This window comes from Erythrolamprus reginae, unplaced genomic scaffold (assembly GCF_031021105.1).
Source record: "Erythrolamprus reginae isolate rEryReg1 unplaced genomic scaffold, rEryReg1.hap1 H_15, whole genome shotgun sequence".
Taxonomy (NCBI): domain Eukaryota; kingdom Metazoa; phylum Chordata; class Lepidosauria; order Squamata; family Dipsadidae; genus Erythrolamprus; species Erythrolamprus reginae.
In genome coordinates this window covers 184,520-210,343 of record NW_027248468.1, presented here as the reverse complement: position 1 = coordinate 210,343, position 25,824 = coordinate 184,520, and the positions used below count along the sequence as shown (strand labels likewise).

At 40.1% G+C, this 25,824-nt stretch overlaps 1 protein-coding gene across 1 annotated transcript in view; it reads right to left on the bottom strand.

The window, feature by feature from the left end:
• The window catches only part of LOC139155356 (sodium channel protein type 5 subunit alpha-like), a 377,085-nt gene that overhangs the window by 301,996 nt on the left and 49,265 nt on the right, over positions 1-25,824 (bottom strand). Inside the window, exon 4 of the mRNA XM_070730487.1 lies at positions 7,154-7,384. Coding sequence (XP_070586588.1) covers positions 7,154-7,384 — 231 coding nt within the window. The remainder of the gene's footprint in view (positions 1-7,153; positions 7,385-25,824) is intronic.

Sequence of the window (25,824 nt, the reverse complement as noted above, 5' to 3'; positions counted from 1 at the left end):
CGGGTCCAAAGACGGGCTACAAGAATGGTGGAAGGTCTTAAGCATAAAATGTATCAGGAAAGACTTAATGAACTCAATCTGTATAGTCTGAAGGACAGAAGGAAAAGGGGGGACATGATCGAAACATTTAAATATGTTAAAGGGTTAAATAAGGTCCAGGAGGGAAGTGTTTTTAATAGGAAAGTGAACACAAGAACAAGGGGACACAATCTGAAGTTAGTTGGGGGAAAGATCAAAAGCAACATGAGAAAATATTATTTTACTGAAAGAGTAGTAGATCCTTGGAACAAACTTCCAGCAGATGTGGTAGATAAATCCACAGTAACTGAATTTAAACATGCCTGGGATAAACATATATCCATCCTAAGATAAAATACAGAAAATAGTATAAGGGCAGACTAGATGCACCATGAGGTCTTTTTCTGCCGTCAGACTTCTATGTTTCTATGTTTCTATGGATTTGAAAAATATGTTCTCTTGGATTTCTGAATTGTGTCTGCCTTGCAATTTCTCAAGCGTTTTTATCTCCTTTTTGCTATTCTTTCATTTTCATTCTTTTTCAAAATATTTCTGAAAGTGATCTAACCTCAACCGAGGAAGCTGATTATCTTTTCTTCTTCTATTATTATTATTATTATTTTTTTGCAGAGCCTTGCAGTATCTAGATTACATCAGGTTACAAAATGACCCTATTTCAAGATCTGCCTTGCAATTGTCCACTTCTGCACCCTTATAAATAGGACATAAGCCTTCTTTTGCACTAGAGGGTCTTATTTTTTCATCTCCATAACATAATATATGACTTATCATGCCACTTGAATTGTCATAATGACACATTTTAAAGTCTTAAGAAATAAAATCCAGTTTATCATATGTGCAAAAGGATATACTGTAGTCTAGTCCCAAGTATCTACAAGTATCTGCAAGACTTTTGCCAGATCATTTCTTGAGCTCTCACCTCCTAAAATGGAGTTATTAGTTAAATAACAAAGCTATTTTAGATAATTAAGCTGCTCCTACCTACTCTTGAAGAGATATATTTACCAGGAATCTGGATGAGGCAAGACTTTGAATTAAATGGAATCAGATTCCCTCTTTAATCCAGGTGACTGTGCGATTTTTCAAAAACTATTAATTAAAAATATTTTCCCACCCGATGACGTCACTCTCTTCCTTTCTCATCTTTCTTTCTCTCTCTCTTTCTCTATCTTGCTTCTTCCTCTCTCACACTTCCTCCCTCTCTCATCTCTTTCTTTCCTTCTCTCTCTTTCTCTATCTCTCCCCCTCTTGCTCTCGAGCGGCGGGCGAGCGGCGGGCGGGCAGCAGCGAGGAGCTGAAGATCGGGGTTTCCCCTTTGCGTGGGCGGCGGGGAAGACCCAGGGAAGGTTCCTTCGGCCGCCTAGCAGCTGATTTGCTCGGCAGCGCCACAGCAGCGAGGAGCCGAAGATCGGGGTTTCCCCTTTGCGTGGGCGGCGGGGAAACCCCGATCTTCGGCTCCTCGCTGCTGCGGCGCTGCCGAGCAGATCAGCTGCTGGGCGGCGGAAGGAACTTTCCCTGGGTCTTCCCAGGTGCGGAAGTAAAAACACCATCTGCGCATGTGCGGCCATGGAAAACAGGGCGCGCATGCGCAGATGGTGTTTTTACTTCCGCACCAATATATCGCGAAAAATCGATTATCGCGAGGGGTCTTGGAACGGAACCCTCGCGATAATCGAGGGATCACTGTATATCAAAGTGATTATTGAGAAATAAAATAGTTGAACTAAGATATAGAAATTCTAGATCTTCACACAAGTCTAGGAATTACTAACCAGCAAAACTGACAAGCAAAACATTTCTGAAGGTGGGAAAAGTGAGCAAATATAAAACTATTCAACTGACTAAAGTAGCACTTTACAAGAATACAGGTAATCCTCAACATATGACTAGAAGACGTCAAAGGTCCCAACTCTCTTATTCTAGTCTATTTCTTTCTTAATTTTACTTCTCCTACCGGTAGTTCTCAGTTCAAAAATTCCAAAAGGTTGCAGACTGATTTTATGTATAATTCTCCAGCTTCTGCCATACAAATAGCCTATTTGAATCAATCATCCATAGACGTGCTGCTTTCTCCTTCAATAGATACGTTTCAAGCAACTGCTGCGGATGCTTTAATCTGGATTCACACACTGGTTGGGATTTATAACTTAAATCACCACCTCCAGTTCTTGATTCTAAGAAAATTCTTCTGATAAGTACAACATACATTTAAATCTACACACGAATCTGCCGCACGAATCCCAGCAACCGGTTAGGTCCCACAGAGTTGGCCTTCTCTGGGTCCCGTTGACTAAGCAATGTCATTTGGCGGGACCCAGGAGAAGAGCCTTCTCTGTGGCGGCCCCGGCCCTCTGGAACCAGCTCCCCCCCAGATATCAGAGTTGCCCCCACCCTCCTTGCCTTTCGCAAGCTCCTTAAAACCCACCTCTGTCGTCAGGCATGGGGGAAATGAAATTTCCCTTCCCCCTAGGCTTATAGAATTTATACCTGGTATGCTTGTATGTATGAGTGTTTCTTTAAATTGGGGTTTTTTAGATTGCTTTTAATATTAGATTTGTTTACATTGTCTTTTTATATTATTAGCCGCCCCGAGTCTTCGGAGAGGGGCGGCATACAAATCTAATAAATAAATAAAATAAATAAATACAGGTACCTTGTGGTTAAAAGCAAAAAAAAACCAATTCTATACAGCTCCCAAGAAATCATAATAAAGGTGACAATTTAACATATTTTTCATAAGAACTTTGTTAAAATTGTTTTGGTCTCTGAGCCAAAGGACAAGATGATACCATTCCTGTTCCTTGTACAGAATCTGAACAGACTGGTGATTAAATATTTTGTTAATATTGCAAAGGACAATATCCTCCACTACATGTCTATGGAGGTTTTCAGTCATCCAGGTCGTGGTTGTCCCAAAGGTGATTTTTCAAAAGGTAGGTATTTCACTCCTCATCCAACAACTTCTTCAGTTCTGAATGAATGGTGGAGAATGGAATTGCTCAGCTTGAGCATCACAATGAGAAGAGCAGAACAATGTTCAAGTTGAAGCTTTGGGGAACCATATTCGATTTAATTAAGAAAAAAATGATTTGATCCAGAATTGATTATTTGACTCAAATCATTGAATTCAACTGATTTCTTTTACAACGGTCAATTATTAAAGGCAGGGCTTTTGTTCATGAGGCTTTCAAAATCAATCAATTGATTTGGGGGCATCCAATTCAATCCAAATTGGCAGTTAATTTGGAGTTTCAATTAAACCATCTTTCATCTCCAAATCAAATCCTTGCATAGTCTAGAGCAGTGTTTTTCAACCAGTGTGCCGTGGCACACTAGTGTGCCGCGAGACATGGTCAGGTGTGCCGCGAAGCTCAGAGAGAAAGAAAGCAAGAGAGAGAGAGAAAAAAAGAGAGAAAGAAAGCAAGAGAGAGAAAGAGCAAGAGAGAGATAGAAAGAGAACGAGAGAGAGAAAACAAGAGAAAGCAAGAGAGAGAGAGAAAGAGAGAGAGAAAGGGAGGGAAGGAGAGAGAGATAAAGACATAGAGGGAGGTAGGGAGGGAGAGAGAGAGAAAGAAAGCAAAAAAGAGAGGAAGGAAGGAAGAGAAAGAAAGAGGGATGGAGAGAGAGAAAGAAAGGAAGGGAGAGAGAGAGAGAAAGAGGGAGGAAGAAAGGAATAGAGTGAAGGGGAGGAAGAGATAGAGAATTTTTTTGTCCAAACTTTTTTTAGCCCCCCCCCCCCCCCCCCCCCGCTCAATGTGCCCCAGGGTTTCGGAAATGTAAAAAATGTGCTGCGGCTCGAAAAAGGTTGAAAGTCACTGGTCTAGAGCAGTGATGGCGAACCTATGGCGTGCGTGCCACAGGTGGCATGTGGAGCCATATCTACCGGAACATGAATCGTTGCGCTAGCTCAAGTCCAGTGTGCATGTCCTTGCCAGCCAGCTGTTTTCAGGCTTACATGGAGGCTCCGGAAGGGCATTTTTTGGTTTCTGGAGGGTCTCTGGGGAGATGGGGGGTGAGGTTTTTGCCCTTTCCAGGCTCTGGGAAAGCCTCTGGAGCCTGAGCATGGTGAAAAATGGACCTACTGGGCCCACCAGAAGTTGGAAAACAAGCTTTTCCTGGCCTCCAGAGCACCTCCGGGAAGCAGGGGAGGCCATTTTCACCCTCCCCAGGCATTGAATTATGGGTGTGGGCACTCGCGCATGCATGATAGCACGTATGCACATGATTTTGGCACCCAAGGAAAAAAGGGTTCACCATCGGTGGTAGAGAATGTCAAGCGAAATAGAGCCCAAAGCTTTATTAGCTACTATATATTATCGGGAAAGTAAGAAGTTAATACTGTATACAGAAACTGAATAAAGCAAAACTTTGGAACTCATTTGTGAGATATTCATTAAGCTAACTGAGTCATTTGAGAAGGGTGACATAGAAATCTAAATAACAATATCTAAATATCTAAATAACAACAACAACAACAATAATAATAATAATATCTAAGATTTTGAGTTTAATTACTGTATTGCCTCTCTCTAAACAGGACTAAAAAATTAACCATCTTTTTTTCTAGTAAGATAGATCTTGACATATTCTGCTTACATAGAAACATAGAAGTCTGATGGCAGAAAAAGACCTCACGGTCCATCTAGTCTGCCCTTATACTATTTTCTGTATTTTAATCTTAGGATGGATATATGTTTATCCCAGGCATCTTTAAATTCAGTTACTGTGGATTTATCTACCACGTCTGCTGGAAGTTTGTTCCAAGGATCTACTACTCTTTCAGTCAAATAATATTTTCTCATGTTGCTTTTGATCTTTCCTCCAACTAACTTCAGATTGTGTCCCCTTGTTCTTGTGTTCACTTTCCTATTAAAAACACTTCCCCACTGGACCTTATTTAACCCTTTAACATATTTAAATGTTTCGATCATGTCCCCCCTTTTCCTTCTGTCCTCCAGACTATACAGATTGAGTTCATTAAGTCTTTCCTGATACATTTTATGCTTAAGACCTTCCACCAGTCTTCATTAAGTGCTTGTCATTAATGTATCCAGATACTTCATTTCTTTCCTAGCCATAACCTTATAATGCCTTGATAAGGCCACACTTGGAATATTGAATCCAGTGCAAAAGGATGTTGAGACTCTAGAACAAGTGCAGAGAAGAGCAATAAATATGATTAGGGGTTTGGAAGCTAAATCCCTAATCATCTTAAAGAATGGTTGCAGGAACTGGGAATGTCTAGTTTAATGAAAAGAAGGATTAGGGGAGACGTGATAGCAGTCTTCCAATATCTCAGAGGTTGCCGCAAAAAAGAGGGAATCAGGTTATTCGCCAAAGCACCCGAGAGTAGAACAAGAAGCAATGGATGGATACTAACCAGAGAGAAGCAGTGTAGAACTAAAGAGACATTTCCTGACAGAACAACTAATCGGTGGAACAGCCTGCCTCCAGAAGTTGTGACTGCTCCAACACTGGAAGTTTTAAAGAAGATGTTGGATATCCATGTGTAGGGTTTCCTGTCTAAGCAGGAGGTTGGACTAGAAGACCTCCAAGGTCCCTTCCAACTATGTTATTCTATGTTATTCTATTCTATTTTATTCTATTCTATTCTATGTATATAATGTGAAAATATATAAATAAACTGTTTTTTAAAAATGAAACAGTTGTGAAGCTTCTGAATTTTGATCACCTGACAATGGAGAAGCTGCAAAGGGGTACAAATGTGAAAAGTGATCAACGTGAGAAAAAAGGAACGTGAGAAAATATTATTTCACTGAAAGAGTAGTAGATCCTTGGAACAAACTTCCAAGTAGATCCTTGGAACAAACTTCCAGCAGACGTGGTTGGTAAATCCACAGTAACTGAATTTACACATGCCTGGGATAAACATATATCCATTTTAAGATAAAATACAGGTTGGTAAATCCATAGTAACTGAATTTAAACATACCTGGGATAAACATATATCCATCCTAAGATAAAATACAGGAAATAGTATATGGGCAGACTAGATGGACCATGAGGTCTTTTTCTGCCGTCAGTCTTCTATGTTTCTATGTTTCTATTTACTTCTTTCAATAAACTCTTGTTATGTAGCTACCTACCTGTATCGGCTATAACTGGCAATTATAGTTTTACAAACCTATTTACAGTTGGCATTAGCAAAAAACAACCAAAAAAAGCAGGAATCTGTCTTAGGATTTCAGATTTTATTAACCATATTCATTTTGACCACCATAGGTGAGTGAACCTGGACATCAGGCTGAAGCCAGTGTTCCCTCTAATTTTTTGGGGTGGGTGGGCGGAAAAGTATAGTGTCTGAGCGGCAGTCCCTTTGGGATTGGGCGGCACAGAAATAAATAAATAAATAAATAAATAAATAAATAAATAAATAAATAAATAAATAAATAAATAAATAAATAAATAAATAAATAAATAAATAAATAAATAAATAAATAAATAAATAAATAAATAAATAAATAAATAAATAAATAAATGCTGTGTGTCTATAACAGTGAGCTCATAATAGGGCAACTCTATCAATATCAAAATGCCACTTAAATAGTTGAGCTAGTTTCAAACTAGATTTTGATTTTCTTTCTCTCTTCCTTACTCCCATTCTTTTTCTTTCTCTTTTCCTTCCTCTCTTTTTTCTATCTGTTTCTCTCTCTTCCTCTCTCCCTCCTTCCCTCTCACTCTTTCCCTCTCGGCTTCTGGGCAGGTTTGGAAAACTCTGAGTTGATGACGATTTTTAAGTGAGCGATTGCTCACTGCTCACCTTAGAGGGAACTATGCCTGACAATGGAGAAGCTGCAAGGGATACAAATGTGAAAAGTGATCATAATTTACTTCTTTCAATAAACTCTTGTTATGTAGCTACCTATAACTGGCAATTATAGTTTTACACACCTATTTACAGTTGGCATTAGCAAAAAAGAAAAAAGCAGGAAGCTGCCTTAGAATTTCAGATTTTATTAACCATATTCATTTTGACCACCATAGGTGAGTGAACCTGGACGTCAGGCTGAAGCCATCATTTTGAGTTAGAGGCTTCGACATTTTGAGTTAGAGACATCGCAGTTCACAAAGAGCAGTCAAGGGATGAACCTACCTGGATCGCTGAGGAATTTGTTCAGGGTTTCCCAGGTCTTCTCATCTGAAGCGAAGGTGCCATTGATGGATTCGAACTCTGTGTAGTCTCGGACACACTTGTTCCTGAGGTTACCCATGAACAGCTGGAGTCCTATGAGGGCGAAAACACTCAAGCAAAAAACGGTCAGGATCATCACATCCGCAAGTTTCCTAACTGACTGGATGAGGGCTCCAACGATGGTCTTCAAACCTAAGGAGACAACCATGAAGAGTTTAAGAGGCCAGCAGGTGAAAGCAGACACCATATGAATGACATATTATATTGTTAGCCTATGACATTGCTTCTCAAATAGTGCCCCCCCCCCCCGGGAGGTGGCTGAGCAATGCCAAGGGGGGCGTGATCCCATAAAACCTGTTTTTTTTGTCACAGGATGCATGTCCTACCGGACATTTGTTACCGGTGCCTCCGTCACATTCCTCGGCGTTGTGTCCAGGGCAGCCTGTTCTAAAACAAAATGTCTTGCGCGTTCAAACTTCTCAAATTTGCAAGATGTCTTCTTTTAGAATGGGCTGCCCTAGACACAACGGCAAGTAACGCGATGGAGGTACTGGTACAAGTGTGAGGTATGATGCGCATCTTGTGGGGGGGCACAATTTGGGGGGTGGCAGGTCGGTGGGGGTATCTGCGAGACGCGTGCCAGCAGAGAGTTGCGGGGATGTGAAATGTTTACTTCTCCCTCGGGGGGAGCATAACATAAAACAATTGAAAAGCACTGGCTTATGATCAGAATTGAGCCCAAACACTCTGTTGTTAAGCGAAACATTTCTTAAGTGAGTTTTGCCTCATTGTTCGGCCTTTCTTGGCACACTTGTCAAGTGGACCACTTAAGCTAATGAGACGGTTTTTAAGTGAATCTGGATCCCCCATTGACTTTGCTGGTCAGAGGGTCATCAAAGGGGATCACATGACAACGGTCGTAAGTATGAACCAGTTGCCAAGCCTCTGAATTTCAATCACATGACCAGGGGGGAGGCTGCAAAGGTTGTGATTGTGGAAAACGGTCATAAGTCAGTTTTTTCATTGCTATTATAACTTTGAACAGTTCCTAAAAGAACGCAAGTTCAAGATACCTATAGGTGAATTAATCCTCAAGATACTATAAGACATTGTTAAGATATTTAAATTTAGTAGCTGGGACAATGGGGTTGTACAAAGAGCCAGAAGGCAGTTATAGTTGATTGATAGGAAAGGCTCCTGCATGAGGCAATCTGCACTGCGATTGGTTGTTGTGGGTATGGAGGGGGAGTTTCCCTTTTTCCCCGCCTTTTTTCTTCTGTGGGCTCTGTGATTTACCTCATCATGCTCTTCTTTGCCTGTCTTGTTCACTGCATATTTTGATGTAAAATATACTTATTTATATAATACGACAAGTTCATGTCAGTATCTCTGGCTTCATTTGGACACCTACTGCACCATACCCTGACAAAAACATATTTCAAACATTTCCCACTTTCAAACCTATGATAAAGATCAGGGGTCTCCAACCTTTACAACTTTAAGACTTGTGGACTTCAACTCCCAGAGTTCCTCATTCAGCAAAGCTGGTTGAGGAACTCTGGGAGTTGAAGTCCACAGGTCTTAAAGTTGCCACGGTTGGAGACCCCTGATACAGATAATATGGCTGTGCAATGTTTCAGATTCAAAGGCAATAGAGCAAAGCATGTGGGACCAGAACATAACACCTGTCTGCAATTCTTTTACGCAGCTGCATTTTCCCCTAAAGAGCAAAAGAAATCCCCAATAAAACAATTCCCAAACCTTATCACTACCAAGAAAAGATTTCAAGTGCCTAGCACAGGCAAAACAGGTTGAAATTATGGCAATGGAAAACAAAAGAAAAAAAGTAGGGGAGGGATATCACTGGCACAGGCACTGGCATTTTTTTGTTCTTCAAAGCAGCCACCCAGAGGTGCTTTTTTCAAAAGGGAACTGGGCTTTCTTTCTTTTTCCTTGAAGACGTTTTGCTTCTCCTCCAAGAAGCTTCTTCAGTTCTGAAGTCAGAACGAAAGAAGCTTCCTGGATGAGAAACGAACCATCTTCAAAGAAAAATAAAAAAGTCCAGTTGCCTTTTGAAAAAGCAGCTGTAGGACAATTATGAAATGGATGGCTGAGAATCTCCATAGATATCCAAGGGGGGCTCTTCCAACCGCCTCTGATTGTTAAAAGTAGTTTCTGCATATCTGCAGAAGCTATTTCCATTAAAGCCAAGGAAGTAATTTTCCATAGATGGTCCAAGCCTGCTCAGAACAAACTTGGTAGATTACCATAGCTTTAACTTAGGTGAATTTCTTTGCTAAGGAAAGTCCACTGGCTTAGCGGCTATTTATATCTATTAATCAATTTTGCCTTTTATTCCTGACCTATTTCAAAGAAGATAAAATATAAGAAAATAGGCATTTTGTAATTCCTTTCTGATTATTTTTTTTTCCAGACAAATCCTAGAAACTTGAAGATTTGCAATTCTGTATCGACACAATTTCACATTTCAGTGTTTTAGGTAAATACTGAATTTATTTATTTTACTTTTAATAAGTGAAGTTTAATTTTTTTAAAATGTGGTCTTTTTAATCTATTTTTTAAAATGCTTGTTTCTACATTTGCATTGTTCTTTGCTTCATTTATTTATTTATATTTATATTTAATGTTTCTAAACCACACATTTCCCAAAGTTATGCTTTGGGATGGTATACAATATCCGGTAATCAATAAATAAACAACAAATAAAGTTAACATTAAAAGTCATTATTATTGAATATTATTATTTACGATTTTACACCATCCAAAATCACTTCTTATGAGTGAGTACATACATTTGATAAATAAAAAAACAAAATTTTTGGGGAAAATAATTAAACCTTTGAAGATGCGTGGGATAATGGTTCTATGCACTGCTTGTGATTGAGTGACTTGATCTGGGCTGATCCAAATGTGGCTATGTGACGGAAAATGACATTTGATTCTCAAAGCCAAGGTTGATTTATCTAGCCATGTTTCTTATAATTCACTGCCGTGCACAATTCTTACATCCCTTACAGCAGAGTGTCAAAGTGGCAATTTTGGGGAGAAAAATCTAATTATTATTATTTTTAAAAATTTGTTGTGGAACATAAAGGGAGATGATAAATAATGACAGAAATATGAAGCAAGTTCACTGCAATTAACCATTTTGCTTTTACAGTACGGTAAGTCCTTGACTTACAATCACAATGGAGACCAAAATTTCCACTGCTAAGCAAGACAGTTGTTAAATGAGTCATTTTATGATTTTCCTTGCCACAGTTGTTAAGTGAATAACAGCAGTTAAGTTAATAACACAGTTGTTAAGTGAATCTGGCTTTCCCATTGTCTTCACTTGTCAGAAGACCACAAAACATGATCACGTAACCCCAGGTCACTGCAACCATCATAAATGTGAACCAGTTGCTAAGACCCTGAATGTTGATCAAGTGATCATGGTCATGCTGCAAAAGTCCCAAGTGAGAAAAACAGTTCTTGGTTACTTTTTTCAGTGCCATTATAACTTCTAACAAACACTAAACAAATAGTTGTAAATCAAGGACTACATACATAGAGGTGGGTTCCTCCCAGTTCGGACTGGTTCGTCCAAACTGGTAGCGACATCGTGGTGACATCACTGAATTGGATCAATCAGTGCTAGTCCAAAGGTTCCCCCATCACTTTTTAAGATTTTTTGTGAATTTCTTACTTTTTGGAAGGTTTCTATTCTATTCTATTCTTTCTTCCGAAGCCAGCTGATCAACTCCTCAGCTGTGTTTTGGGCTGAAGAGAGCTCTCCCTCTAGCCTCTGGGTTTATATTGACCTTCTGCAACCCAACAAGACAGACAAAGACTTCATAGGATAATTAGGACCGCAGGGGAAAAAAACACAATTGCTGCCAACCCGCCTTCCATTGAGGACCTGTATACTCCACGAGTCAAAAAGAGGGTGGGGAAAATATTGACTGACCCCTCGCATCCTGGATATAAATTGATTCAACTCCTACCCTCAAAAGAGCACTATAGAGCATGCACACCAAGACAACTAGACACAAGAACAGTTTTTCCCCCGAACGCCATCACTCTGCTAAATAAATAATTTCCTCAACACTATCAATTTACTAAGGATGCATTACTATTTACTATTAACCTTCTCATCATTCCTATCATCCATCTACTCCCACTTACGACTTTATAACTGTAACTTTGTGGCTTGTATCCTTATAATTTATATGGACTGGTACCTAATATTTATTTGATTGCTTATTTGACCCCTATGACAATCATTAAGTGTTGTACCTTATGATTCTTGACCGATAACTTTTCTTTTATGTACACTGAGAGCACATGCACCAGGACAAATTCCTTGGGTGTCCAATCACATTTGGCCAATAAAGAATTCTATTTTATTCCATTCTCCTCTTCTATTTTATTCTGTTCCACTCCATTCTATTCTATTCTATTCTACTCTACTCTACTCCTATTCTATTCCACTCCATTGTACTCTATTCTATTCCACTCCATTCTATTCTATTCTACTCTACTCCTTCCTCTAAAGTCGAGCTAAGCTGTTTTTTCGGGCTGATTTCCAGCTACTGAGCCTGCACGGAAGCAAAATTGCACTCCCAAACGTGCACTTCCGTCGCGATGCGAAGTGGTGGGGAAGATAAGTAGAACCCACCCTTGACTACATTTATTATCAATCCAATGTCTAATGGCTTCCTGGCTCTACAGCTTCCTTTGCAGCTCATAATGCTGTAAATGAGCCCTTCACAATTTGACTTCAACAAACATTGACCCATGGTAACCTGGGAATTATAGGCAATCATAGGAATTTTGAAGAACTATATAGGATTGAAAATGACATTTTTCTGTATGCGAGGTACATGCCATTCTTATGAGTTCTCCCCTTTCTCTGCAATTAGCCTGATTTCTCAAACAGCAGCTAAGCTTAATATACTTAAAACTAAAAAGGAAAGGGGGGAAGAATCCATCCCCCAAAATGCTCATATATAAAAAGGGGAAAATCCATGAAAACCTGTCACTAAAATAATGAGTATGGCTCACAATCTGCTAAAAGGGAAAAAATGCTAGAAGTGTCTTCCCAACCACTGAAAAAACTGTCTTAAAGGATTTTTTTTCCTTATAGAGGATCACGGCATTAAGGTCACCATAAAACGCTGCCAGATCAGTTTTCTAATGAATTTTAAATGAATAGCATCAGAATAGAGATGCCAGAATACTTATTAAGTGGGAATCTTTTAGGATATAATTTCTAAAATTATGACCAGATGGGGATTTCTCCTGTTGCAGTTGGTGGAACATAGACTGGTTTTGTTCTTAAGCCTTGGAAGTCCCTTGCTACTTAACTGTTGGGATATGTAGTACCAATAAAAAAGAATATTTGCTACTCATGGTCGAACTGAGGGATCCTTGGTGTTCTCTGAGTTTCATTGGTTTTTGGGTTTTTTTGCAGAGATTTCATTGCCCAACTAGGTAACATCATAGAAGGGAGAAAGGTTTGTTTCCTGTTTATAGTGGTTTGCCCTTTCATTGTTGGTGACAGTGTTCTTAGTGGTTCCTTAATTAAGATGTTGTTTACTATTTGCTTGTTTAGAATCATCATAGAATCATAGAATCATAGAATCCTTTCTTCTATTCCTATATCTCTTCTATTCTTTCATTGATATGTTCTATTATTATATCTTCTTTTCTATTATTTCTTAAATATATTTTACTCTGAGTATCTCCTCTATAACCTTCATCATGTACCTACAAGGGAAGAAACCCGAATATACCCGTGTAGGATTTGGAAATTTCTGGCGACGTTTCGACGAGGTCTCACTCGTCATCTTAAGCCTGGTGTTTCTGTCCTTGTTCTCAGGCGAACACTGCGAGACCTGAGCTGCCTTCCTTCTATAAATACTGGTGGCTGGGTGTGGTTTGATGGCTCAGCAATTGCCTGCTGTGTAGAAACTTCCTGGTGAGTCAGTGGGGTAACAATTGGGGTCGTTGATGTAGCTGAGGTATGCTGATTAGTTAATGGTTGTAGATTAGGCGTGATATCCTGAGTAGTTGGAACTTGCAGGCTACTTGATTGTTTTACAATGTGTGTTCTGAGTCTGGTTTCTATGGCTGGGATACATTTGAGGGCTGGTTTCCAGATGTCTGGTAAGCGAGAGGTATCATCCCGCTTGTTCATATTTTGTGATATATATATACCCACTAAAACCCTCACTGTGTATTGGACAAAATAAATAAATAAATAAAAATAAATAAAAAGATGACTGTCCAGTCTCTGTTTGAAGACCTCCAGTGAAGGAAAGCTCACCACCTCCTGTTTGTTTCCATTGATAGTTTCTTGACTGGATATTGTTTACTTTTCTAATATTATTCTTGGTATTAACCTCTGCTCATCTGAGTATCGAACACTGGTGATGTGTTTTGGTCTTTTTGCTTCATTTTTTACTTTTTGAATTGCCTCTTTTGAACGATGTGAAGATGTTGTTTCTCTCTGTGTGCCTATTGAAGATTGATGGGACTGAATGCTAGTTAATTTGGTAATGAAACATCTGCAAGAAGACCGCCAAGCTCACAGACCACCAAGGATTCTAGGGGGCATGTAGTCTCCAGGCTGCCAAGTTCAGCATATGAAAAAATGGGCAGGTATGTATTCAATTGTATTTTATTTATTTTGAACATTGCCAAGGCATTCTGCTCAGGTTTTTAAATTCACTCCAAACACTAGCTAGATAAATTTCCTATAGGCTAGGGAGGATCTCTAAGCCACATACAATTCATCCATTGTTTATTATAATTATTTATTATTTGGATTTGTATGCCACCCCTCTCCAAGGACTCTTGAACTTTCTTTGTACTGTTGTATCCTTGTAAATAGTTTGGTTCCGTGTGGAAACGCTGTCTGAGCGGGAATCAGGAAGTCGCTCCTGATTGGCTCAGACGCGGCTGCTCTCTCTCTGGCGGGAACCGCAAATGTATAAAAGAAGCGGTTTCTCCCAGGTAGAGCAGACGGTATCCGCTGAAGTCACTTATCTTACTGAGCTGAAATAAAGGAACCGTTCTCACCTAACCCTGTCTCTGGGTATACTTCATGTACATTTTCCCCAGTTTCAGAGGGCAGTAGGAGTAGCAGGATGCAAGAACTGATGTTGAATTGTCCTTTTCAAGATCACACTCTGGCATCTAAGCTTGGGAAAGAGAATCTGAAAAAATCTTGAATCTTGAAAAAAATTTGCATGTACTAAAATGGCTCTAATGGAACCAGAGCCTGGAGTTGAGACAGCGAAGCATCAATCTGCAGATTATTAGTCTGAGCTTCATCTCAGTGGAACCCCAACTTTGTTCAAGGCAAGAATATAATTTATTTCTAAATGTGTGCTAATTGCCTTTTGTGCCTCCACCTCCATCTCTCCATTTTGCTTAGCCTCCCACCATTAGCCTATTCTGTGCAAAACTAATCTAGAAAAAAAGGCTCAAACCTCATGAAGTGGTTTTTGATCAGCCTAATCTACCTACAACAAGGTTCTTGTAAAAGTGCAACTGGAGAGAAATGCAGCTGGCCTGAATTCATTGGAGTTTTATAAACATTTTCCTTCTTTCTTGGATTGAATGTCAATAAAATAAAAGTGGTAAACTTATAGCCGTGATCCCTCCGTTTCTTTTAAAAAGAAACTTACTAGATGCATTTTGTCAACTCTTACATTACTTTTATCACTTGAGTCATAAGCCAAATCTGTTACTAGCATTTGCAAACAGTCATTGCCACGCTGAATACAGCAAGTAAAGCAGCTTTTAAGCATTTAAGGATTAAAAGAACTATGCCATCATTACAAAAACAACCTTTAAAAAAAATCAGTGTAGAGGCTTAGTAAGTAGATTTTTTTTACAAGAACTACCTCAAACTGTTAGGTTTTGAAAGATGTACTTCAATACTTCTAATTTTTCAGTTATGGAGGTTTATAAAGATAATCCGTACATGTTTTTTTTTCTTTCATGTTTAATCTTCTGAAACATCATAATATTTCATTTTGATATTCATTCCGTCCTCCCATATACAGTATAGATATGCAAGTGCAATCCTTGTTTAGTATTTAGTTAAGACTCCATAAGTCTAAATAGCTACCGAGGACAATTTCCTACAAACACTCCAGGTCACAACAAATGGGGACATATGTTTTGTTCTCACAGAGAGAAAAATTTGCAGAAAGCTATGGTACAAACAAACTTTGGAGGCAGTTTCCTAAATGCCGCACTGATGGAAATAAAATAACATTAGTTATTATTTGATCCCAAAATAGATTTTCCACCAAAAAAATAAATCAATTGTGGATGAAAAATGGATAATAATTTTTGATTTGTGTGTGTGTGTATTTGTGTTCCATGTCTTATAATAATCCGGGATCATCTTGTGTTAGCATCAAAACAATCTCTCTCCCTTATACACCCACTTTCAAAAATAGTACGACATGCAAACTTCTCATTAAAAAGAACTCATCCCTCTTAAGAAACAACTGTGGGCAGAATCCACCAGATATAAACTCAGTCAATTTGCCAGTCCCAACTGGATTTGTTCAATGAGGAATAACTGTACAGTGGTACCTCTACTTAAGAAAGCCTCTACTTAAGAACTTTTCTAGATAAGAACCAGGTGTTCAAGATTTTTTTTGCCTCTACTTAAGAACCATTTTCTGTATGTATGTATGTATGTATGTATGTATGTATGTATGTATGTATGTATGTATGTATGCATGTATATATGTATGTATGTATGTATGTATGTATATGTTTTTTCTGTTATTTTTAAAAATTCAGCAAAAACATGTGGCATACGTATATGTATATACAGTATGTATATATATTGTTCTGAGTTTGGGTTTTCCCCATGTAATATTTTGAGTGTCTTTGCGATGTTTCAGCAAAATCACATTCACCATGACCAGGTTGAAATTAGTTAGTTAGTTAGTTAGTTAGTTAGTTAGTTAGTTAGTTAGTTAGTTTGATTGTTCGATTTTTATGCCGCCCTTCTCCTTAGACTCAGGGCAGCTTACAACATGTTAGCAACAGCAGAGCCAGCCTATTGCCCCTACAATCCGGGTCCTCATTTGACCCACCTTGCAAGGATGGAAGGCTGAGTCAACCTTGAGCTGGTGTTGAGATTTGAACCGCTGACCTACAGATCTGCAGTCAGCTTCAGTGGCCTGCAGTACAGCACTCTACCTGCTGCGCTACCCCGGCTCTTATTGGCTTCATGCTGCTCTGAATATGGTTTCTTTGCAACTGCCATTTGTTCCTTATAAATAGGGGTGGGGGTGGAGTTCTGGTTCAAGTGTTGCAAGTAGATTGGGTTTTCCATCAGGCTGTGATATGGGTTTTTTGGTTAGGGCCACATATCGCAATCTTCACCTAGGGGTTCTAGGTAGTCATTAAGAGGCATTTAGTCCCAATGCCTTGAGAGGTGAAAATATCATCATCTCAAAGCAGACCTTTTATCTATCACACTCTGGGAACACAAGTAGGCATAGATCTCTTGTCCCAAAGGTGCTTTTCCCAAAAGTCAACTGGGCTTTCTTGATTTTTATCCTCGAAAACATTTTGCTTCTCATGCAAGAAGCTTCTTTAGTCCCGAAGAAATTAGAACTTCAATTCAGTTCAGAGTTGAACTGAATTGAACTCAAAAGCTGTTTGGATGCAAAGCAAAACATTTTCAAGGGAAAAAAAAACCAATGTCCAATTGCCTTTTGGAAAAGCACCTTTGGGACAGCCATAACCTGGATGATTGAGAATCTCCATAGACATGAACCTCTTGGTCTTTTTTTGCTAGAAAATAAAATGCAATTTTTTTTCCAGTATATTTTGGGAGACTAGTTATGATAATGGTTGTTATTTGGCCAGGACCGGATTTTATTATTTCAGCACCTCCCTTACGAAACCAGGTTGCAACGTCTTGGTCTCTTCAGCCTTGAAAGACGGCGTTTAAAAAGTGACTTGATCGAAGTGCATAAAATCATGCATGGGATAGAAAAGGTGGATAGAGGAAAATTATTTTCTCTGTCAATGCAATACTAGGACGGTGGGGCACTCCCTAAAGCTCATAGGTAAGAAAGTGAGGACAAATCAAGGGAAATATTTCTTCACCCAGTTTATGGAATTCACTTCCAGAAGAGGTCATGACAGATGTCAGCCTGGATAGCTTCAGGGCAGGTTTAGACAGATTCATGGATGCCAAGTGTATCGGTGGTTATTGAAACAGATGTCCAAGTGCCGCCTCTATGTTGATTGAGGCAGGCAGGATTCCCTTGAGTACCATTTGTTGGGGGTCAAGAGAAAGGGAGGGTCTTGCCTTCTCTTTCTGCTCAAGATCCCCATGGACAATTGGTGGGTACACAGAATGCTGGACTCGATGGGCTTTGGCCTGATTCAGCAGGGCTCTTCTTATGTTCTTATAGTTTATGCTTACTTGTTAACTCTGGTTTTACCTGGTTTTTACAGATCTTGGAATGGGGTAGGGTATTTTAAAAGGCATAAGCCTTTTCTGCAGAGCTGAGCTTTCTTACTAATGAAAGAGACATTTTGAGCAATGGAGCTGAACGTATGCAGCATTTCTGAGACGTACTTTAAACATTTATTAACCGTAATCTATAAAATATGTTATGTATTTTTTAAATTTATTTTTGAATCAATACGAACTGAAATGCCACACCCATTTCCACCTTCATTGTCCATTTGCTGAACCGCCAACTGGGGATTCCTTTCTGAGAATGTTCAAGGAACTCTGGCATTCAAAGAGAAGCTGTCTTTTCTGCCTTGCTCAGTGACAGAATCAGGACATTGCTTTGAATTGACTTTCTATCTTGTTGCATAACCCACATCGAGCTGACCACGTTTCTGTTTTATCACAAGAGAGTAAAATTTTTACCCTGGCTGCTCAGGATAGTGCTAGAGTAGAAATGGCATTTAAACAGAAGGAATCTCAAAGACAATACAAGCTGGAATAGATAATAATAAAAACTGTACTTAGGGAATATTTTGAGCCCTCATAAATTTTAGCAGGGAGATATTTGACAGAATTTGAATTATCCACATCAACAATGCGGACTGCGTTGGCTGCCGATTGGTTTCCGGACACAATTCAAAGTGTTGGTTATGAACTATAAAGCCCTACATGGCATAGGACCAGACTACCTACGAGACCGCCTTCTGCCGCACGAATCCCAGCGTCCGATCAGGTCCCACAGAGTTGGTCTCCTCAGGGTCCCATCAGCCAGACAATGCCGGCTGGCGGGACCTAGGGGAAGAGCCTTCTCTGTGGGAGCCCCGGCCCTCTGCAATCAACTCCCCCCAGAGATTCGCACTGCCTCCACCCTCCTTGCCTTCCGTAAGGACCTGAAAACTGGACCCCAGCCTCTGCCCAGTGAATGTATTGGATGTGAAAGTATGCATGTGATTGTTCGATTTTAAATGATTAGCTTTAAGATAATTTTTAAATTAACTATTCTATTAATTGGCTTAGAAATGTTTTATATACTGTACCTTTACTATCGAAATGTTTTAAGCTGCTCCAAGTCCACGGAAAGGGGCGGCATATAAGTCCAATATATGTATCACATGTCTTTGCTGAATTTTTAAAATTAAGGGAGACTAGGATAGCGCTATTTCGGCCTTGTTCTGGCCTCATCAGCTAGCCATACCTTTACTGGGATTTGATCTGGCAGCTTCTGCCTTGTAAGGCAGAGAATTAACCTCTAGGCCACAGGATCTGATCCGACAGAAAAAACATATAGACCCTCCCTGGTACAAAGTTGTAGGGATCAGATCTGGTGGCCTACCAAACGCCTAGCCGACAAAGACCACCTGGAACCTGAATTACGCAGTTAATTTCCAATGGATTCCAAAGAGAGGCAATCAACAACTCAATCCAAAAAGAGACACCCCCCAAGAACCAAGACACAGAACAGGACAATGGCATCGCCCTCCTCCCTTACATCAAAGGCACCACAGATAAAATCAGTAAAGTTATCCGCAAACACAACATCAAGACAGCCTTTGGTACAGATAAAAAAATAGCCAACATCCTAAGAAGCCCGAAAGACAATATCCAGCTAGAAAACCAGGGAGTTTATCAAATACCGTGTAAAATCTGCCCAGCCACATATATTGAATAAACTAACAGGAGAGTAAATGCACGTGTTGCAGAACATAAGAATGCATTAAGGAAAAAAGAAAAAACTCCTCCCTTTTCCAACACTTCAAAACTGCAGGACATGAAATTGATTTTGACAGTGCTAAATTAATTTCCAAAACAGAACACTACAGCAAAAGAATAATCATGGAAGCCATCGAGATAGAAAAACATCCCCAAAATATGAACAAGCGGGATGATGCCTCCCGCCTACCAGACATTTGGAAACCAGCCCTCAAACGTATCCCAGCCATAGAAACTGAAACCAGACTCATAACACACATTGCAAAACAATCAAGTAGCCTGCAAGCTCCAACTACTCAGGATATCACGCCTAATCCACAACCATTAATTAATCAGCATACCTCAGCTACATCAACGACCCCAGGTGTTACCCCACTGACTCACCAGGAATTTTCTACACAGCAGGCAATTGCTGAGCCATCAAATCACACCCAGCCACCAGTATTTATAGAAGGAAGGCAGCTCAGGTCTCGCTGTGTTCACCCTAGAACAAGGACAGAAACACCAGCCTGAAGATGACGAAGCCTCATCAGCTAGCCACACCCTTTCCTTTACTGGGATTCGATCTGGTGAACTCTGCCTTGTAAAGCAGAGAACTAGCAGTTAGAGCTATCAGATCAGAACCCTTCCAGCTCTGTATATATATATATATAAAATGTTTTTTGCTGAATTTTTAAAATTCATATACATATATATAAACTCTGTACAGCAGTACTTGGATAATGTTGATTGGTGCTGGGAGGCGTGATGAATACCAAAAAACAATGAGTATGAAACAACGTTTCCCCATAAGGAATAATGTAGCGAGTCCGAAGGAAGCCAGCATAGACAAGTTTTAGCTTGTTCATTGAATACCAAACAAATGATGAGTACTGGGACAAAAAAATTGGATCAAAATGCACTGAATACCAAATTCAATGAGTTTCAAATCAGTTGAGTGCCAAGATAGAACTGTATTCCAAAAGGGCTTCAACCGCACTTCCCCCCCCCCAAATAACTCAACAACAAGTCATCAATGAAACTAATGCAACTTTCCAACCGCATTAGGGCCTTTCATCTAAATGGAGAGAGAGTACAGATTTAATCTAGTATGACCCATGTCAACATGTCAGATCTACATTTTATTGAATCAAGTCTTAGTCTCAACTAAATATGGATATGATAGTTGGGAATTATGTATTTGTGGAGAAGATGCTGTCTCACATTGAGCAAAGGTACTACGGACTGATTAAAAACATTTTGTTGATGACAGGTCTATAAATGATTAATAATCTGCTGATAACTTAGGCTAAAGTTCAGAACAGCATGAGTTTGTAGGAAGCATCTTTTGTTCAGTAACTGGACCAGGCTTTGCACATACAGGGGTGCGAAACTCCAGACCCGGGGGCCAGATCTGGCCCGTTAGGTGCTTAGATCTGGCCCATAGGGTCACCCTGGAAACAGGGATCCCAATACCTCTGCAGTGAAAATTGAGTCCAGAAGGTTGCACGAAGCCATTACGTTCTATTAGGTCACACAGAGTCGGCCTTCTCCGGATCCCATCGACTAAACAATATCATCTGGCGGAACCTAGGGAAAAGCCTTCACTGTGGCGGCCCCGGCCCTCTGGAATCAACTCCCCCCAGAGATTGAAATTGCCCCCACCCTCCTTGCCTTCTGTAAAATGTTGAAGACCCATCTATACCGCCAAGCATGGGGGGGTTTAATTTCTCCCCTTACCTTTCTGACTCAATATACGAGATTGGTATGATTGTTTTAGAATTGTTAGTTTTTATAATAATGTGGTTTTTAATATAGTTTATATTGGATTTGTATTTTATTGTATTTATTGTTGTTGTGAGCCATCCCGAGTCCTCAGAGAGGGATGGCATACAAATCTAAATAATAATAATAATAATAATAATAATAATAATAATAATAATAATAATAATAATAATAATAATACATCCGCCTTGGGAGTCTATTCTCTCTGGCAGAGTGCTTGGACCACCACAGACGCCCGTGACATGAGTGATGTCAATCAGGCCATGCACACCTTAGCCATGCCCACCCTAGCCCCCAAGTTCAAACATAATCCTAATGTGACCCACAATGAAATCGAGTTTGACACCCCTGACATAGAAGCTTAAACTGCTCCAAAAACCTTCAAATAAAGCATTCAGCCAGGAACATATTTTGTCCATGATGGCATCTTCCAATCCATGTCATATTTTGAACTCGTGGTTGCTTTTATATGTGTGTCAAAAGACAAGTGCCCTTGAACACACCTGTGATTTGCAGACTAGTTTTGGGGGTGCAGGGCAGGCTCTGAGGCATATGTAGCATGAAGCATAGAAAAGAATAACCAAAGAGGTTAGGAGGTATGCCTGGCAATCTGTCTCTCTTATTAGACATCTGAGACACTTTATTCATTCATTCATTCATTCATTCATTCATTCATTCATTCATTCAATTTTTATGCCGCCCTTCTCCTTAAACTCAGGGAGGCTTACAACATGTTAGCAATAGCACTTTTTTAACAGAGCTAGGCTATTGCCCCCACAATCCGGGTCCTCATTTTACCCACCTCGGAAGGATGGAAGGCTGAGTCAACCTTGAGCCGGTGATGAGATTTGAACCGCTGACCTTCAGATCTACAAGTCAGCTTCAGTGGCCTGCAGTACAGCACTCTACCTGCTGCGCCACCCCGGCTTTCGCCCCTGAGCAATTGGCAGCAGAGAATGGGAATGGGAAAGCTATATGCTGGGGAGCTGGAAGCAACTTCTGATCGGAGTAAACAATCCTGGTCTAAGTAGAGTTTCATTAAGTAGAGGACAGTTTCACACTTCCTACACGCCAGGAAGACAATAACTAGTCTAAACAGACCAAAAATATCACTGAAGAAGGGGCAATTTCACACCTCCTGCAAAACCAGGAAGACAACTGTAGTCTAAACAAACCAAGAATTTCACTGAGTAGGAGGCAGTTTCACACTTCCTACAAGCCAGGTAGACTGTTCCTTGTCTAAACAGGCCAAGGTTTGCATTGGGTAGAGGACAGTTTCATTCTTCATTCATTCCAGATAGGAACCTTGATACTATGGAAGAAAAGGATCGAGGCTGGCCAGGGAGTGTGCATGTTTAACAAGAAAGGCAAAGGATCTATGGCAGTGATGGCAAACCTATGGCACGGGTGCCAGAGGTGGCACATGGAGCCATATCTTCTGGAACATGAGCCGTTGCCCTAGCTCAGCTCAACTAGCAAATGCTCTGTCCTACACATTGGGAAAAAGAATCTGAACTCCAAATACGAACTGAATAATCAAATTATCACAGATAACCCCCACTCGGTTAAAGACCTCGGTATACTAATAACAAAAGATTTAAGTGCCAAAGCCCACTGCAACAACATAGCCAAGAAGGCTTCAAGAGTTGTAAATCTAATCCTACATAGCTTCTGCTCTGGCAAGCTCTCATTACTCACCAGAGCGTACAAAACTTTCGCCAGACCCATCCTCGAATACAGCTCATCTGTTTGGAACCCATATCGCATCTCAGACATCAACACCCTTGAAAATGTCCAAAGATACTTCATCAGAAGAACCCTTCACTCCTCCACTCGAAACAGAATACCCTACGAGACTAGACTTTCAATCCTGGGCCTAGAAAACTTAAAACTAAGATGCCTTAAACATGATCTAAGTATTGCCCACAAGGTTATATGCTGCAATGTCCTGCCTGTCGGCGACTACTTCAGCTTCAACCACAACAACAGAAGAGCTCACAACAGATTTAAACTTAATATTAACCGCTCCAAACTTGACTGTAAAAAATACTACTTCAGTAACCAAGTTGTCGAAGTTTGGAACTCATTGCTGGTCTCCATAGTGTCATTCTCAAACCCCCAACACTTTACCCTTAGACTATCCACAGTTGACCTCTCCAGATTCCTAAGAGGTCAGTAAGGGGCGAGTACAAGTTCACAAGAGTGCCTTCCGTCCCCTGTCCTATTGCTCTCCTATATCTCCTATACCTTTCTTCTATTCCTATATCTCTTCTTCTATTCTTTCACTGATATATTTTATTCCTGTTTCTTCTTTTCTCTTCTTTCTTAGATATACTTTATATCCTCTATAACCTTCATTATATATTTACTATATATATATACCCAATGTAACTCTCATTGTGCAATGGACAAAATCAATCAGCAAATCAATAAATCGATGTGTATGTGTGTGTCGGCCAGCTGATTTTTGGCTCATACAGAGGCTCTGGGAGGGCATTTTTGGCTTACAGAAAGCCTCTTGGGGGATGGTAGAGGGCATTTTACACTCTGCTGACTCCAGGAAAGCCTTTGCTGCCTGGGGAGAGTGAAACACAAGCCTACTAAGCCCACCAGAAGTTGGGAAACAGGTCATTTCCAGACTCTAGAAGGCAGGGGGAGCTGTTTTTGCTGTCTCCAGGCATTGAATTATGGGTGTGGGCACCCCCACATGCGCAATAGCATGCAGGCACACTCTTTCGGCACCCGAGGAAAAAAAGGTTTGCCATCCCTGATCTATAGTTTAGACCTGACAGCAATTCTCCAGGTCCATTGGCTTTGGATGACCTTTTGCTCAGTTCTTGACTTTTTGCATTTTATTTTATTTTATTAATAGAGTTGAAAGGGACCGTTAGGTCATCGAGTCCAACCCCCTGCCTGAGCAGGAAATCCTACAGCACCCCAGTCAAATGGAAGTCCAATCTCCTCTTGAAGGTGTCCAGAGTTGGGGAGTTCACCACCTCCCCTGGCAGGCAGTTCCATTGGTTGATCGCTCTGACCGTCAGGAAGTTCTTCCTTATTTCCAGGTTGAATCTCTCCTTGGTCAGCTTCCAACCATTGTTCCTCGTCCGGCCCTCTGGTGCCCTGGGGAATAAAGAGACCCCCTCCTCACCGTGGCAACCAACCCCTCAAGTATCTGTAAACTGCTATCATGTCCCCTCTAGACCTTCTTTTTTCTAGGCTGTCCATGCCCAGTTCTCTCAATCTCTCTTCGTAAGTCTTGGTTTCGAGTCCCCTAATCATTTTGGTTGCCAAACCAGTCATGGGATTACTTGTATGTATGTCCCCAAGTGATTTTCCAAAAGGCAACTTGACTTTCTTGGGGTTATTTTTCCCCCCATGAAAAAGGTTTCACTTCTTCACAGAAGCTTCAAAGGAAAAACAACAATAAGAAGGCCTAGTCGCCTTTTGAAAAAAACACCTTTGGGACCATCACAACCTGGATGATTGAGGATCTCCATAGCTATTTGCATGAATATAATTTATGTACACCATTTGTAAAAGTAGCACTATGGAAAAGACTGCTGAGTATTGACAGAAATATGGGACTATATAAAAGAGGAGTTGTAGGGTGATTTCTTTCTTTTTTTGACATCTAAGCAAATATAATTTACCTGAATCTGATTTGTCAACTTGTACGCTTCTTTGCCTAACAACAGGGAAACTGGTGTAAGGGAATTATCTTAAGGAGTTGCTAGATCACACAACACTGCAAATATTTCAGCCATATTTAAAAATAAGAGCATTGCAATTATTTTATGTTTAAGGTTGGTAAGCACTAATTTGGGAATGACTTTTATCTATCTATCTATCTATCTATCTATCTATCTATCTATCTATCTATCTACCTACCTACCTACCTACCTACCTATTTTGACCAATACACAATAATACACAATGAAGGTTATAGAGGATATAGTAGAGAAGAAATACAAGATATAGGAGAGACTATAGGACAGGGGACGGAAGGCACTCTAGTGCGCTTATGTACGCCCCTTACTGACCTCTTAGGAATCTGGAGAGGTCAACCATGGATAGTCTAAGGGTAAAATGTTGGAGGTTAATTATCACTGGGAAATGGCTCACCGTCTATGCCTTACTACAGGTGGCAACCTAATTTCTAGAGAAATCTTATTTATTTTATTTATTTATTAGATTTGCATGGCGTCCCTCTCCGAAGAATCGGAGCGGCTATTCCAGTAAAGAAGTTCTAACATCTTTCTAACATCGTTCTCTCCAATTCAACAATTGCAACAAATTGAAATTTCTTTCAATCAATTTCAAAATTAATTTTGGGAGCCAAATGCCAGGGATGGGCAAAGGTGAAACAAGTAGGGGCAGAATCAATACCCACACCCAGAGGGGTGGTTAGTTATTCCTTTATTCTCGTTCACGTCAAAAGATGCCAAGGAGTGAACAGAAAGGGCATTTTTATTTTGGTGACCAGTTACATACTGCAAATATTTGTTTTCCTTCTTTTATTGTTGTAGCATTAAATCTCCGCAACCTCTTTCCTTCACTCCTTCTCCCTAACCCTTTCTTTTACTGCGCTCTCGTTTCCTCCCCATGTCTCATTCTGTCTCCATTCACCCATCTCTATATCTTTTCC